Raw genomic sequence first — 17656 nt, 5'->3', positions numbered from 1 at the left:
CTTGGATTCTAAAAATACTGTATTAATCTCTAACGTGCAGAGTCCCCTCGAGGATTAAATAGGATAAAGCAAGCATACATACAGTGTGGCATGTGGTAGGTGCTGAAGGACTCCTGCACTCCCACTGTTACTGGAACCAATACCTGACTGGGTCCTGGGCCTCTGACTTCCCTCACCTGGCAGTTGGTACATGCGTCGGGGCAGTCTGATGAGGTGAACAAGTCTGGGAAGACCGGGCTGGCACACTGCTGGCTGGTGTTGCAACTTGTGGTTGTCATCAGGCCCTAGAGGCTTTCTAGTAGCTTCCTGCCCTCCAGTTCTGCTTCAATAACACCACTAGCCTGATCTTACCTCTGCTGCTAAGGTGACTTCTGGTGCCATTATCCCAGACTCTCCCTGTCTCATCCCAAAGAACCTCCACAGAATCTAACAAAGCTTGTCAGTCGAAGGGCTCTCCCAAGGCCATCGGAATCAGACCCTGCAGGGCCTGAAGCCAGATCCACATTCCCCAAGGCCCCCCACATACCTCGAGTTGGGATGCTGATACTTGCATGCCTTTGAAATTCAAGGACACCAACTCTGCTCCCGCCTGGAGGGAAAAAACGGAGAAACAGACACCTGAGGATTAATAAACCTCAAACAACTCCCTGTACAGAAAAGTGGCTTACATTTCTTCCTCAGGGCTTCCCCACCTTTTGCACTGTCTCCTGCAGGCAGACTGACTTTGGGTGCAGAGGCCTCATCGCACTCAAGCTCTCCCATCATGTCCCTTGGCACCAAGGGGTGTAGCTGCTGATTCCATGAGCCCACCTCTCTGAGGCACTTACTTCTGACATGTACCGAGAGGTTTTCTCCCTGTGCCCTGCTGGATCCCAGCAGTCCAGGAAAAATCTCAGGACCACAGTGAAAAAGAAGAAAGAGCAGGACAGACTAGACTAGCCTTTGTCTTTGGTCATTTCTCCCAGCTTGACAGTCTCCTAAGTGATTTGAAAATATGGAGTCTGAGTGAACTGCCACATGACAGTTTATGCCACCCAGGATTCTGCACCATGGCCAGTGTGAGACTGGGAATTAATAATTGTGAGTGACTATCATGGAAACTGTCTCCAAGAAAAACAACCTCAGTTATACCATTCAAACTTCAGAAGATAAAACAGGCCTAGCTCCCATCCCCAAAAAAAGACAAGAAATCTACACCAAATGATAGGACTTGAAATCCAAAGAACATCTTGAGGCCTGATTCTACACTTGCCTTGTATCCCTACCCAAAGGCATGGGGTGCAGTGCGGGGAGGGGTGGATCTCCATCCATCCCATCAATCAACTCAGAATCTTGTATCATCCTGGACCCTCCCCAGCACCTCCCCGTCCTTATCCCTCTCCACTGTCAATTTTGCTTGTCTAGGGGTCTATGCTCAGCCCCCTTGTTGTGACCTGTTGAGACTGTCTTGTCTCCTGCCACGGCCTTCTTTGTGCTCTTTCCCCATTCAAAGTCTTGCCCCCTCCACTCCCAACCCCAGATCTGCTTCTAGGAGACCCTAGAAAAACAGAACTCTTCCCACATGGCCCTGCACAGAAACCATCAATGAAAACTGAAAATCGTTTTTAAATAATATATAATCTTATCATACACTAGATGATAACTTATAACACATCCACCTTCATATTCTGAATTCATGTATAAAAAACATATAGGCCATTTTAAACAAAAGTATCTAGCAGACTTCCCTGGCACTTTTTAAGTGTTTAAGACACTACACTTCCACTGCAGGGGGAACAGGTTTGATCCCTGGTCAGGGAACTAAGATCCCGCAAGCAGCTGTGGCACAATCAAAACAAAAAATAGTATCTAATTTTATACTCTGATTTTTTTCACTTATTAAACCTTCAAAAAAATCAATGAACAATAATGGCAAAATACTTGTTAAGATTGCATGGTGAGAACAACAGGGAGTTATATGATGATCCTCATCATATTTGTGCATGTTTGAAACTGTGCATAATAAAATATATCCTCAACGGCCCTCCACGGATCTTGGGATCAAGTCCAAACCGGCATTCAGGGCCCATGAGGACTTGCCTCCACTCCATTTTTCTGGCTCACCTGCTGGCATTCACCATGCTGCAGCCTCTCTTGGCACCCAGATCTCTGCTGCAGCCCTCTTTGCCCATGCATCTCCTTCTAGAACACATTCTCCCCGTCTGTCATGCCCAGAAGGAGGCTCATCATCCCTTGGAAACCAGATGAAAACAACCCCTCGTCTGGACCACCTTCCTGGGCCACCTTCTTGGACACGACTCTCTTCTGGGAGGCAGAGGGAGTTACAGTCTGGTGTTTGCTGGCCTGGTAAAGAGCAAACAATCGATGTGCATGTGTTTGGGAGAGACCCAGAAAGTCTTAGTTAATAGTGAAGTGAAACTCGCTCAGTCATGTCTCACTCTTTGGGACCCCATGGACTATACAGTCCATGAAATTCTCCAGGCCAGAGTACTGGAGTGGGTAGCCTTTCCCTTCTCCAGGGGATCTTCCCAACCCAGGGATCAAACCCAGGTCTCCCACATTGCAGATGGGTTCTTTACCAACTGAGCTACTAGGAAAGCCCCTAGTTAACAAAACAGGTACATTTACTTGAATTTCTGGCAAGTCAGGTAATCTCGCTCGGCTTCTGCTTCTGTCTCTATAAAAATGAAGATAATAGCAGCACTTATCTCACAGGGCTGGGGTAAGGATTCGACGGTATTCTCTGTGTAAACAGTTTTCCCACAGTACCTGGGGGTGGGTGAACCAAGAGACTGACTTATAGACAGACTTCAGTCAAATACTAGAGTGGATAATTGAGCAGCTCGTCTTAGAGGAAATGCTCCCAAGGCCTACAGGAAAGGAACTGCTCTTTAGCTCTTGCTGGGAGCTAGAGCAAATTGTGGCAAATCGGTGATATCAGAGTCACTTCCTCTCAGAGTCCCGGGGAGGTTCATACTTGAGGGAGGGTGGGAGTGAGGCGGGGGGAGGGTCTTCCAAGGTCGAGGCCCCAGGCCCCGGCTAGCTTTCTGCTTCTCTTCGGAAGACGCGTGCCAGTCTCGGGCCTGGCCCTGGGACAGAAATCCGGGGGCTAGTCGGGCAGGAAACCACGCCCCGGTGACGCTCCCCAGTCTGAGTCCCCAGTGAGCTCGGACACGCCCGGGGCGCTGATGCCGGGTGAGCGGCGCTAAGCGGCCGACGCAGTGCCCCCCGCCCGCCCGCTCCTCCGGACGCCCGCGGCCTCGTGCGTCAGCGGGCGCGGCGGGCGCGGGGGGAGGGGGGGCGCCGCAGGTGAGGGCCCCGCGCCGCCTTAAGACGCCGCGCGCCCCCGCCGCCGCTTAGAGCTCGCAGCGCGCCGCGCCGGCCGGACGTGCGGGCTCGGGCGCCCCGGCTCTCGCGGCTCGCGCCGCCAGGTTCCAGCTAGCGGCCGCCGGCGCCTCGGGAGGCCGCCCGGTCGAGCGCACCGCGTCCCGAGGGACTGGCACGCAGCTCCCGCGGCGCGACGCCTCCGGCAGCAACAGGTAAACGGCCCCAGCCCTGCTCCCTGCGCCCAGCCGGACCCCCATGTTCTGGCGCCCCGGACGCCCCGTCCACCGCGGGCGTCCACCAGACGCCCCGCGTGGAGTCCCCCCCCCCGCCCCAACCCCCGGCGCGGCCCCTTCTCGGCCAGTCCCTAGCCCTCGCTTTTTCACTCGCACTTTCCCTCGTCCCCCGCCCCTATCGTCTCGATGTGTTCTCATTCTTTCTCACATTCTCTGCTTCCCATCGTCTCTTTTTAATTTTTTTCTATCTGTTTCCCCCTGTCTCTTGCCCTGTCTCTCCTTCTTCTGTCTCTCTCTAATTGGCTCATTCATTGACTCTAGGTCTCTTTTCTCTATCATTCTCTCTGTCTCTGGGTGGCTCTCATTCTGTCTCTCATCTTTTTCTGTCTCTGTCTCTTGATGTTTTCTTATTCTCTTTCTCTGTCTGCCTCTCAATCTCTTGGCGCTGTCTCTCTCAGACTTCTCCCCCACCACCTTCGCCTCTTCCCCGGCTCTCCCCAGCTCACCCATCCCTCCACCCGCCACCGCCGAGGCCGGGTGGGCTGGAGAATGCAGACAGGATGCCGAATTGGGGGGCGGGGGGCATCCGCAGTAGGCATCCCCCCTGCATCCAGCCGCTTCTGAGCTGTGAGAAACTAGGAGGTTTATCCGCTAGAGCCCGCGGCGGCCAAGGCGGCAGCTGGTTTCCATGGTAAAATAAAGTCGACAGAGAGATAGGGATCAGAGACAGAGATCCAGCCAGAGATAAACCGAGGTGAGAGATCATCGGAGAAGGATAGTAAGAGAGACTGCACACACACTCAAACATACCAAAAAAAAAAAAAAGTGTTTCGCGAAAGTCCCAGAGAAGAGAGTGAGAGACAAAGAAGCTGACTCCCTTTAAGTGCACACGCTGGAAAGAGTCTGAGTAACGCAGAGGCAGAGATAATCAGGAGACACGGAGTAGATCCTGAGGGACACGGGCAGATAGTGATAAGGAGAGAACTTAAGGCGCAGGGAAGACAGAAGCTGCAGGAGGGAAACAGGGAGAGACACCGAGGGGAGAGGATCTGAGAAATTCAGAGCAAGAGCAGCGAGAGATGGGAGACGCTGAGAGACAGAACCCGAGAGAGAGACACGGTGACAGGAGAGCTGGAGAGATGCGGAGACGGTCAGAGACACACATTCAGCGAGTGATACTGAACAGGTGCACCGGGGACCCACGGAGATTGTCAGGGAAATAGACTGTGGGAGAAAAGTGGGGAGACAAGACAGCATCAGGGGAAGACGCATAAGCGCACGCACTAGCAAGCGACAGAGACAGTGACTGGCAGAGACACAGAAACGAGAGGGCATCAGAAAGAGACGGAAGGCGAGACAGGGACAAGACCCAGAGAAAGACGACGAGACGCAGAGACGCGCGCGCGCACACAGCCACGGAGAAAGTGCGCTGGCGAAAGCAGAGAGAAACTGAGGCGGAGAAGCTGACCGCGAGTGGGAGGGCGAGAGGGGAGTAACAGAAACGGAGGTGAGAGGAGAAGGACAGACTGGCAGAAGAGACACAGCGCACACGTGCTGGCAAGGGTCTGAGAAATAGGGACAGACCCCAGAGTGAGGGACAAGGGTGAGACAGAGAAAACCGGTAACGCGCGCACGCACACGCACACGCACACACACACACACACACACACACACACACACACACGAGATACAGGAAAAGTGCGCTAATTAGAGACTCTGGGGAGAAAAAGACAAGTGTACACACGTAAACAGGCAGGGATGGAGCGCGCACGCGCATGCGCTAGCGGGAGAGCGCAGGGAGAGATTTCTGGAGAAACCCAAACTGCGAGACCCCCAGAGAGTGTGGGAGGCGCACGCGCCAGCTGGAGACAGCTGTGGGAGGGGTGTCTCGGAAACCCCCCAAAAGAGGGAGAGGCAGAGAGACCCAGAGAATAAGAGAAGGATTTAGAGAAACTGCCCGGACGCGGGGGAGAGACGGGGGCACGCGCACGGGGTCCCCGGGGCTGGGGTCCTGCAGCGCTGCTGCCCAGCGTGGAAGTACCCACCCCACCCCCGCGCCCCAAGCAGGGGGACTAACCCAGCCCGCGTGTTTCTTTCGTCCCCAGCCTAGGCGCTGAGTGTGTTCCGTGCGCCCCTTCGCCGCCCGCCGGGGCCGGCCCGGCGCCCGCACCTGTCGCCCTCCTGCCCCTGCCGCCATGGCGTCCACCTGCACCAACAGCACGCGCGAAAACAACAGCAGCCACGCGTGCATGCCCCTCTCCAAAATGCCCATCAGCCTGGCGCATGGCATCATTCGCTCGAGCGTTCTGCTCATCTTCCTCACCGCCTCCTTCGTGGGCAACATAGTGCTGGCGTTCGTGCTGCAGCGCAAGCCTCAGCTGCTGCAGGTGACCAACCGCTTCATCTTTAACCTCCTCGTCACTGACCTGCTGCAGATCTCGCTCGTGGCCCCCTGGGTGGTGGCCACCTCCGTACCCATCTTCTGGCCCCTCAACAGCCATTTCTGCACTGCCCTGGTTAGCCTTACTCATCTGTTTGCCTTCGCCAGCGTCAACACCATCGTGGTGGTGTCCGTGGATCGCTACCTGTCCATCATCCACCCTCTCTCCTACCCGGCGAAGATGACCCCACGCCGGGGCTACTTGCTCCTCTACGGCACCTGGATCGTGGCCATCCTGCAGAGCACGCCCCCACTCTATGGCTGGGGCCAGGCTGCTTTCGACGAGCGCAATGCCCTTTGCTCCATGATCTGGGGGGCCAGCCCCAGCTACACAATTGTCAGTGTCGTGTCCTTCATCGTCATCCCGCTGATTGTCATGATTGCCTGCTACTCTGTGGTGTTCGGGGCTGCCCGCCGGCAGCACGCGCTGCTCTACAACGTCAAGAGCCACAGCTTGGAAGTGCGAGCCAAGGACCGGGTGGAGAATGAGAACGAAGAGGGCGGCAAGAAGGATGAGTTCCAGAGTGAGAGTGAGTTCCACGGCCAGGATGAAGGTGAGGTCAAGGCCAAGGTGGACAGCGAGGAAGCCATGGAGGGCAGCAAGAAGGCCAAAAAAGGGAGCGTGGAGACTGGTGAGGGGAGCATGGAGGCCACTGGCAGTGAAGAGGTCAGAGAAAGCAACTCTTTGGTGGCCAAAGGCAGCACCAAAATTCAGAGCAGCAGGAAGGCAGACAAGGGCCGCCTAGAGGTCACCCAGTGCAACATTGACCTGGGTGAAGATGACCTAGAGTTTGGTGAGGATGACCTCCATTTCAACGAGGATGACATCGAGGCGGTGAACATTCCAGAGAGTCTCCCAGTCAGTCGTCGAAACAGCAATGGTGACCCCCCTCTGCCCAGGTGCTACCAATGCAAAGCTGCTAAAGTGATCTTCCTCATCATCTTCTCCTACGTGCTGTCCCTGGGGCCCTACTGCTTTCTAGCAGTCCTGGCCGTGTGGGTGGATGTCCAAACCAAGGTACCCCAGTGGGTGATCACCATAATTATCTGGCTTTTCTTCCTGCAGTGCTGCATCCACCCCTACGTCTATGGCTACATGCACAAGACCATCAAGAAGGAGATCCAGGATATGCTGAAGAAGTTTTTCTGCAAGGAGAAGCCCCCCAAAGAAAACAGCCACCCAGACCTGCCCGGAACCGAAGCCGGCACCGAGGGTGGAACTGAAGGCAAGATCGTCCCTTCTCATGATTCTGCCACTTCGCCTTGAAGTTGGTTCTAAGGTAAACCTTGAACTGTTCACAGAATACAGGAGCAGCTTTCTCTTAAATGGACCATCCACAATCGCGTTAATGCCAACCCATACCATTCCAGGCAAAGGTTCTGCACATGCCCCTCTCACCACAAGGTAGATGCATATATGGAAGAGGTAGGAACTGGGGTCTTCCCTAAAAAGTGTGCCCCTCAAAGAATAAACTTGAGGATTCTGACTGAAATTTCTCTCCCTCCCCCCGAAAAAAAAAGTTATTAGGCTCTAAATTTCTTAAAGCAACAAGGGCTATCCAATTTGGACATGTGCTTGGTATTATGTCTGTCTCCCCAGAGCTACCATGTATCAGTTTTTGCTCTGAGGGAAAAGGAAGATGATGCTGGTGAACTCAAGGACTTGTGAGCTCATGGGAAGGGCTCCAGCGTATGTTCAACTGAAAGAAAAGCAATGGACCAAGTCATTCACGGAGCCCAGGAAGCAGAACCTGAACGACTGATCAACGTATTAGCCAAATTCTAGACTGAAGAGCCCCCACAATCTGGTGCAAAGACTATTACAGAAACTAAGGGCATTGTGTAGTTAAAAGACCAAGAAGGTTTCTATATCCTCCAAAGGGATCCAGAAAAGTGAAAGAAGATAATAGAGCATGTTTGAAATGGGGAGCTAGTCCAAGGGAGAAGATAGGAAAATCACACATCTGTGGGGCTAAACAGTTGACTTTTCTATAAAATCCTGGGTTTGGGCATGGGCGGAGGCCACAATTGTTTTATGCAAATAGAAAATTGTCTATTGACACTGAACTATTTTCTGTCTCCTATTTGAATAATAGTGGGACAGAAATCACCACTGTTTTACAATTTTCCCTTTGTGATTGAATTGAGATGCTCATGAGAATCCTCCAAATCACCTCTGCCAGTCACTTGTCCTACAAAACTCACACTGCCAATCAAGAGAGATATGCCCACTAGAAATGTCTTTTGTGTCCCTGAGATCATAAACAACACATATGATCTCCACATGGGGCAAAAGTAAGGCAGGATAAATGTTTTCCTTCGTCCAGGCACACCCATGAGTCTTTTCTACCTGTGACCATCTCTGAAACCTGTAAGCTCTCCACAGATGTGGTAGAGAAAAATAAGAGTTGGGAATAACAGAGAGGATGCTTTTTCAATACCTGGCCTATTACCTGACCTGTTCCAAACAATGCTAAATCGAAATATTCAGGTCAGACTTATCCTCATTATTTCTGTCGAAGTATATCACTTTGGGAAAACCTTTACAATATCTAAATCATCCTTAGGGTCAATACAGAGGAAGAAATTTCAAATCCCAAACCCTGAAATCACTTTGAGTGGGTATATACTTGTGTATTTCTGAGGGCACAGACCATATTGACATGACCAAATAACATGGAACCAAAAAAATGGTCAAGACAGTGTTTTGATCCTCCTGAATATCACATTAAAGCAACTCTGTGATCAAGTGTTCAGGCAGAAATCCAATGTTAATATGGGTAGAGGGAGAGGAAAGAGTATTTCATGGAAAAAATGGTTGATCAGGTGCTGTATATAAAGACGGCCATATTCAGGGTTTAGTCTCATTCTTGTGTGATGACCATGTCTGTATTAGAACTGAAATTTCTTTCATTTAAAAGCCAAGCTCACTTATATTTTATCTCTTCCTCCTGACAGATTCCAGCATGAGCATCTCAAGGGGGAAGAGGTAAACAGCAGTCAGTGTATTTGGGCTGTGAATAAGTCTGCATGGAATTTGACATTGCCATGTTCAGAATTTAGGAAATAAATTTGGGGATAGTCCCAAATAGCATTGAGCTGACCCATAAATTTGATATATCCATGAAAATCATATTGATTTCAACCCCAGTAATTTGGAACTTGTGGTAATTCAGACAAGACATGGGGGCTAAAGTTTACCTTTGTAAATCATTTATTTTTATACCAAAATGTGAATTAACAGTCATAAATTTATGATACCAATTTATTGCCAAGCTCTTGTATCAGTCTGTCCTCAAAGGATTTCTGGGTGAAGAAATGGCCCATGTGACCAATCCTTCTATGGGGGGAGGGGTTTTGCCTTGAAGATCAGTCATGGTCAAAGGAGTTTGACGTAGTGGTAGCCTGTCCTTTAAGTAGAAATGCTTACCTGGGTAGGAAACAGGTTTTCAAACATAAGTGTCTCCAAATATTTTGTTGAAACTGAACTTCTTGTTTTATTTTTAAAGCGCAACCCCTTCAAAGTGTATCAGAGAAAATTGTTTGCCAAAATCCCAAATCCAAATGGAAGCAGAACCTGTCCGAGTGTGGTAAGTTCACTTAACACACACAACATCCTCCAGGGCACCAACACTCACCAATTTCCTTTTTCAAGTTCCTCTTTTCCCTAATTTAGTCATTGTCCATTCTCATAGCAAATTGGATTTTTCAAAGTCGAAAACCTTTTGAAAATAGGGGACTGGGAAAAGAGGACCTTTGAATTAAGAGCATTCTGCTTTGCTGACATCTTCTTAACGAACAATAGGGCCTCTAGTGAGCTCGGAGATAGCAACTGCTTCAAATTGTATGCTATTTTGAATAAAACACTATCAACTTAATGAGGTTTTACTGCACATACTGTTTTGTCATTTGAAAATCTGAAAGCACACACAGAAGTCATCATTAGCCTCACAGATCCTCGTGTGCAATAGCTTTCCCTAAATGTTTTTAAAGGAGGTGTTCTTCTGCCAAGGCCACTTCATACATGCAGTATAAATCCCATTAAAGTCCAGGGACCAGACAAACCAGACTTTGAAATGATGAGGTTTCCAATTTAATGATTTCCTTATTTAAAAATAATAGAGCATCCAGTTTGCCAAGGAGTCGCAGGTGCTTTGACTAACACACCAATTTCAACAAGCTTGGGAAGGCAGTAATAAGGAGCAAGCCCCAGGCTTCTGTGACTTTTATGATTGCAAGGGTCCATCTTCTCTATGGCACCACAAATACCAGCTGCTTGGAAGTCCTGTGTACTTCCGGCCCCCTGCCTACCTCCTGCCATTATGCCCACTGCCTTCACCCCCTCCCCCTGCTGTGCTGGCCCTTCTTGAAGCTCTGTGTGCTCACTCACCCCCATTCATCCCCTTCCCACCCAGAGCTGACAGGTTCACAGGGACCCGGGGGCCCATGAAGCAGGGAAGAACAGAAGTAAACAGAGGGACCAGCAATTAAAGGTATTTTTCTGTCTCCTCCCCCAACTCCAGTCCAATTTAAAGATGAGGGGATATCTACTTCAAATTCAGCAGGTAAGGAAAACTGCCATTTTATCATAGAGGGGGTAGGTACCTCATTTCTTATCAAAAAACACCCACTACAACACATCTTAGGGAGCACATTCAATTCTGTAGATACTATCCAATTATTTCAGCAAAAAAAGAAAAACAGTAGAAAAATTACCTATAAAATTGTAAGGTGCCTGATACTGCCTTATTTTCTACATAATTAGCCAATTAAGCTAGGTAAAGTTACTTCAAAAGATTTTTCATACTACCTAAAGAGTAACATGTAAGATTAAACTACACTTTCTTTTTAGACTTTGCCAAAATGCTCTTAAAACTATCTGAAATATACCATTTGGAAGAGAATTATTATGCATCATCTGGTCATTTGAATGCTCCAAAATAAAACCCTCAGAGGTTGTTAAGATCAAACAAAGAGAGTACCAATGTCAACTTGTGGACTGAATTTTTTTTTTCTCATAACTGCCCTCTCCCAGATTTTGAGGGAAAAAAAAAAAATCAAAAAAGTGTTTTCCCCTCATAATATCTTTTTTATTGTATTCTTCTTTAAGACAAACCCTTGTGCTGTCAGGAGAGGCTGCTCTAAGCAAAATGTCTTTTCCCTCTAGAGCAGACAAACGATTAAAGGAACAGGTGGCTGTGAGCCAGTCACCAAGATAAGGAGAGAAAATCTGGTCAGTCATGGCTTTTAACCCTCTCGGTCCTTATCTCTGTCTCTCCTTCTCTATGGGCCAGACAGGTGCTCCTGGCCCCTCTCAAAGCCCTTCCAAGCTGAGGCATGAGGAGACAAAAGCAGTGAGCCACAAACAACAGATCATAGCTTAGAAGTCAAAAAAGGAGAGAGACCCTTGCCATAAATTCTTTCCAGTTACTTACAATCTCTTCCTCTAAGGCAAAGGCCCAACTTGCTTACAGCAGTCTTCTGCTAAAAGCAGCACTGCTGACTGAAGGAAGAACTAGGAAAGCTAAAATTCACAACTAAAGTTCATTGCTCTTTGTTAAAAAGTAGAGTAAGAATCCTCAAGGTCAGTGAAGGTTGCCAATAGTTGTCAAGTATTTTCATCACTGCCTCTCAAAGCTCACCTGTCTCAACGTCTACACACCAAGGGGAAAACACAGTAACTTGTACACTCACAAGAGGTTTGCTATGGCCGAGAATTCCTTCCTGGATCTCTCTTGTTCTAAAATACACGCAAAAACAAGATTGGTTTCAGTTTGGTGCTTCAAAGTTGAGTGGATTCCCCACCCCTTCATCTGTGCTACAACTTTGATGTTAAAACTTTTGGTATTTTTGTCCGTTTCAGTGGTGTATTCCGTTCTGTAGTAATTCTTCTAAATGTAAGCTATTACTGTATATAAAATATGTGTTCTTGGAGATAAGGTGCTAGATATTAGACTGTACGTGTCTATAGATTGTGTCACCCTCAAAAATGGGTAGTGCGTCCATGTAAAGTTAGTGAATCAAATGCATGCACAATTCTATTTGTGACCCACACCTTGGTCAGTTTCCAAAGTAGAACATAGTATATTTGTGTTTAAAGTTTTCTTTTTAAAGTGTATACTACAGGATGTAGAAGAGGCTCCAAGGTGGAGTGGCAGGAAGTGGTGCCTTTCATTTCTTAAATCCCTGGTACAGTATACGACAGGTGAGAACTGATTCTCGTACAATTGGTCATTATGGCAACTTAATCATCTTGGCTGAAGTTGTCACTGGCAGTTCAACGACACGCTTGGCACTGGCACGCCTGTTTTCCATTCATTGTATAGAATGCAAAATGAAAAAGACAATCCTTTCATCCTTACAAAGCAAAGACCCCAGGACAGGCTATTGGAATCCTGTTAGCAGGATGGAAAGAATGATGTACTCTCAAGATCCAACCAGTACCTGACTGTGAACTGACAGTTTGCATTGAGCAGATCTATATTGTGACCATCTCTCCCCTCCCAGAGCAGTACCACAAACCAGAAAAAGGCTGCTCTGTTTTTTTTTTTTCTTTGATTGATTGCCTGAGAAGAGCTTAGATGGGTAAATAGATAAAGAAGTAGTGGGACTCCTCCAGGAGTCCCAGCTAAGATGTTTGAGAATTACAATCATATAGCAGCAGCATTTGCATCAGACAAGAAAAGAGAACTATGAGATGAGTTCATTATATTTTAAGAATAAAAATAGTAAAGCTAAAAGCTATATATATATTGAATAATTTCTAAAACTGCCTTTTAATACCAAATTTTATGTGCTGTTTTTGAGACTGAAAGCAGGAGGAAAATGCATTCAGTCAATAAACAGTTTTCTTTAGCATTTTGAATTTGAATTTTTCCTTTTCCTTTTCAAAAAGCATTTGCAATTTAAAAGTGCCTTTTCAAAGGATTGCCAAACTACAATCCTGGGGCCAAGTTCCCACTGGCACAACTTACCTTCAGGTGCACAAAATGGGTGGACTTAATCCTCCTCCCCCCAGCAAGAAGAGAAACCCCTTCACACCCCAGTCAAATTCATACATCAATACTGTTACACAGATCAGGAGTCTCAGAGACTCTGCCCAAGGACAAGGTTTCATATATTGGTTGACTTCAATTGGATCCTTTCTAAAATGGTTACAGCGCATGTTCTTGCTGGACAGGAATAATGGACTCCTGCTTGGGGAATGCAGAGAGATTGATGTTTGTGGTTTAACTAAATATTATTAAATAATGTTTGTGTTTCTTAAATAGGTGCTGTTAATCTGTCCTTGGTATATTCTTCTTAAATATGCTAAATAAAGTCTAATTTTAATGCGTATCTGGTTATTGTTCCGAGCTCCATGGGAAAAACATAAAGGAGGGAGACACATAACCAGTTCTCCATCCCTTCTCTTTTGGTTGAACAGAGGAGACAGGGGAGAAACTAATCAGAGTACATGGTAGAATGAAATATGTGGGCTCCAATATTTTTGCATTGTTTTTCCAATATAAGGAATATGCAGTGGGAGGGGGAGTGGTCTTCAGGGGCTTGCTGGAAGAGGGGATTCTGCTTAGCCCTCCCAAAGTGAGAGTGGTCAGATTTCAAAAATAAACTTATGGTCACCAAACGGGAAAGGTGGGGAGGGATTAATTAGGAGTTTGCGATTAACAAATACACACTACTACATATAAAATATATAACCAACAAGGACCTGCTGTATAGCACAGAAAACTCTACTCAATGCTCTTTTCTAACATATATGGGAAAAGAATCTAAAAGAGTGGATATATGTGTACGCATACCTGATTCACTTTCTGGCACACCTGAAACTAACACAACATTGTACATCAACTATTCTCTCATATAGGGACTTTCCTCGGTGGTCCAATGGTTACGACTCTACCCTCCCAAATGCAGGGGGCCCGACTTCGATCTCTCGTCAGGGAACTAGATTTCATATGCTGCAACTAAGACCTGGCTGTTTGTTGTTTAGTCACTCAGTCATGTCCAACTCTTTTGTGACCCCATGGACTGTAGCCCACCAGGCTCCTCTGTTCATGGAATTTCCGAGCCAAGAATACTGGAGTTGCTATTTCCTCCAACAGGTGATCTTCCCGACCCAGGAATTGAACCCACGTCTCCTGCATTGGCAGGCTGACTCTTTATCACTAAGCCACCTGGGAAGCCCCAAGACCCAGTTCAGCCGAATAAAATAAATATTTTTAAAAAACTATAATCTCATATAAAATTTTTTAAAAATGGCAAACTGAGGGTGGGTGGTCAGAGTGGAAAAATGGGGCCAGATGGCTTGTGGGGCTCTCAAACGCCAGCCTTATTCCAAAGGCCATGAAGTTGTTGGGGTGGGGGTGAATAGGCTTTAAGAAACAGTACTGCCCAGCACCTGGATCACCCCCACTGGGCTCCTGGCCCTGCTGTCCTGCTACTCATGAGCAGGACACCTCCCTTGGCACAATTAAGCCACGCACAGACCATTCTCACCACCACCACCACCCCCCCCACACACACACAATCCAGTTCCAACTCACCAGGGTTTATGTAACAAGAGGCAGGACCGTGTTCCCTCAAGCCCCAGTTTAAGAAAATGGGTCTGCCTCTAACACCAACCGTAACATGAAAGCACGGGGCACAGATGAGACAAACAAATATGTCTAAAACTTAAAGAGTCTACTAGTTCCTCTCAAGTCCAGGTGCTTGACCTACTGGTAGCCCTTCTTCTCCAAATCTTATCAGTGGTGGTATAAGGAGCTGCTCCTTGTACCTCTGAAGCAGCCCTACAGAGGTTCAGGGAGCTATCCATGCCCATTTCAATCAAAAGAAAGTGCCCTCCCTTCTCCATTTTCACTCCAAAATTAAATTGAATACTTACCTACATGCTGTATTTCAAGATGTTAAAAGATGGCTGCCTTATTCACACAGTCACCTTTAACCCTGATTTGTGAATGCCCACCAGGCAGTGACCTTCTGCTATAGAAATACTTTTACTAATACCTTCTAACAAGCTACCAGTGCAAGCAAGTGAGCTCAGATAAAACGATCAGGCAGCAAACCTGGTAGGAGCTGAGTCCCCTGAAGCTGGAACAATGCTTAATGCAGAGTATTTAGAGGAGAAGGGGCCTGGTTCCAAGGCATCACCTCATAACAGCTCTTCCTCTCAGGCAGGGTTTAGGGGTCAGCTTTCGATTATGAGACTGAATGCGAGAGGTCTAAGAGGATCTGAAAATCCCACTGTCAAGAGACAACTCTGACCGTCTGTAGCCACTCCTCCCCTCAGTCTGCTCCAGGCCCCCGTCACAACCCTGCTCCTTCCAATATAGAAGGCCTACTACAGGCGACCAAATGAGTTTCTTCTTCCCCAATGCAACTAGTCAACTCTTCCTCCCTCTCCTACTCTCTTTCAGAATGCAGTTCTCTGACCTTGTCCCTCTTCATTCCAGACTCTCCTTCAAGAGCCACACCACCTCTTTGATCCCTGCACACACCAACATGTATTCCTCAGCTTGAGGGCGACTTTGAGAACATTCATGAATTGAAGGGTATGTATAGATGGTTTTTAAATGTTTACCTCAATAAGACAAATATTTATCAATAATATTTACCACAAAACAATGTATGAATTTCATGCCATCTCCCCTGAAACTGCAAGCTCAAAGAATATTTGCAATACAAATTCCCAATATTTAGGGAGTTGTGACACCTGACTATTGTCTAATAGGAGCAAATAAATCCAAGAGAATTGACTTCAAAGATTTGTTATCTACACAACTAAGTCAAGCTTACACACTCTCAGCACATTCTCCAAGGGCAGCAAGCAAAAACAACAGGCAACTAAACAACCACGAATGTACAGATTCAATTGAGTAATAAGACAACAGGATCTGGTATTTCATAAACTCTGTATGCTAAACCAATGGATATTTTTAAGTGATCACCCAGATACAAAGGTGTAATATTGTTTGTACAATCAACTTAAGTTGGAAAATGTCACATTTTACCTAACATTTATTTGACAGTAGTTTTGATGTTCTGAACAGACGAGGAAGAAAAAGAAGGGGAAAAAACCTTCTCAACTGAAAAACCAATGTACTTAAATTAAGAAAAAGTACCTCCCTTGCTCTGATTGTTTTAAATTAAATACCCTCTTATGGTATCATTTCAGGAAAATAGTACTTAGAATAAACCTACTTGCCACCTTGATTTTTCTCCCATACAATCGCATTTTGTGTTACACAAACTGAGGCCAGACAGTGAGATTTTTTAATTGATATATATTTAAAAGCATGCAATTGGAAGCATATGTATCTCTGTAGATGTTCATATAAGATACAGATACATATTCAAAGGCAAGGGTGACGTGCCTTGAAGCCTTTGGCGGGATTCTTTAATCCACTTTCACCACGCTGTAGATTTTAGAAATAAAAATAAAACAGGAAAAAAATCCAACAGTTCCTGAAACAAAATGAGAAAGATCTTTGTTAACCAGACATTATAGAAAATCAAAATAGCTTTCTCAAAAATGCAAAGCACGTCAGTTTGGAGATGGAGTACTGATTCTCTGCATCTCAAGACCTGTACTTTATCCAGTAAAAATCACCAGGCTCTCTTGCTGAGCAAAGAGGATGAGCAGCAGGGCTGGAGGCAGTCACCTGCAAAGGGGTGTGAGAATCCATTTGATTGAACACTGCAGGTCTCTAACCAAAGCAAAAAACAAGTAGCTTAAGTTCTCTATTTCAAAATGGATACAAAAAGGTCCAAGGCTACTTTTCTAACACAAGAAACTTTGTATAACTTGCTTCAATTTGGAAAATGTAAATAACCATTATCATTATGCATAGCAAAATCAGGAATAATCTTGGGACTTCCTTCGTGGTCCAGTGGCTAAGACTCCGCTTCCCACTGTAGGGGGCCCGGGTTCGATCTCTAGTCAGGGAACTAGATTACACATGCCACAAGGGTTCATGTGTGGCAACTAGAGATCCTGTGTACCACAACCAAGACCTGGCGCAGCCAAATAATTTTTTTAAAAGCAGGAGTAATCTATTTACTTATATAATCAGAGCATATATTAGTTTTCTAAATGAAAGTTTTATATTATTAAGCTTGAGAAACATCCCATCTCTGGGGATTTATCCTAAAGAAATGATCCTATAGAGGAAAGAATGTCATGCAAAAAATGTTCATAATACTGATTTATAATATTGCAAAACTACAAACAAACCAAATGCCCCCAAATGATGGACTAAGATGAAATAAGAGAGGCAGCAGAAATGTCAAATAGAGACTTCCCTGGTGGTCCAGTGGCTGGGACTCTGAGCGCCCCTTGCAGGGGGCCACGGTTTGATCCCTGGTCAGGGAACTAGATCCCACGTGCTGCAACTAAGAGTTTGTATACAGCAATTAAAAAAAAAAAAAAAGATTCCATGTGCCACAACTAAGACCAGCGCAGCCAAATTAATTGATTAGTTTAATTTTTTTTATTTAAAAATGACAAATATAAAGATATATAAAGCAGCATGGGCCAATCTTTTTTAATAACATTTATTTATTTTACTTTTGGCTACATTAGGTCTTCGTTGCTTTGCTTAGGCTTTCACTAATCTTCATTGCGATGTGCGGTTTCTCATTGCAGTGGCTTCTC

At 46.5% G+C, this 17656-nt stretch overlaps 1 protein-coding gene and 1 pseudogene across 1 annotated transcript; one reads left to right on the top strand and one right to left on the bottom strand.

Moving 5' to 3' along the window:
* Positions 1-3664: 3664 nt before the first annotated feature.
* Positions 3665-8648, top strand: LOC112445104 (probable G-protein coupled receptor 101). Its single transcript, XM_059883912.1, has one exon. The coding sequence runs from the start codon at positions 5756-5758 to the stop codon at positions 7265-7267; it is 1512 nt and encodes a 503-aa protein (XP_059739895.1). The 5' UTR covers positions 3665-5755; the 3' UTR covers positions 7268-8648.
* A 7621-nt stretch (positions 8649-16269) lies between these two features.
* Positions 16270-17656, bottom strand: part of LOC112441455 (transmembrane 9 superfamily member 2-like) — an 80731-nt pseudogene continuing 79344 nt past the window's right edge.

This window comes from Bos taurus, chromosome X (assembly GCF_002263795.3).
Source record: "Bos taurus isolate L1 Dominette 01449 registration number 42190680 breed Hereford chromosome X, ARS-UCD2.0, whole genome shotgun sequence".
NCBI classification, from domain to species: domain Eukaryota; kingdom Metazoa; phylum Chordata; class Mammalia; order Artiodactyla; family Bovidae; genus Bos; species Bos taurus.
This window is presented reverse-complemented; position numbering and strand designations above follow the sequence as displayed.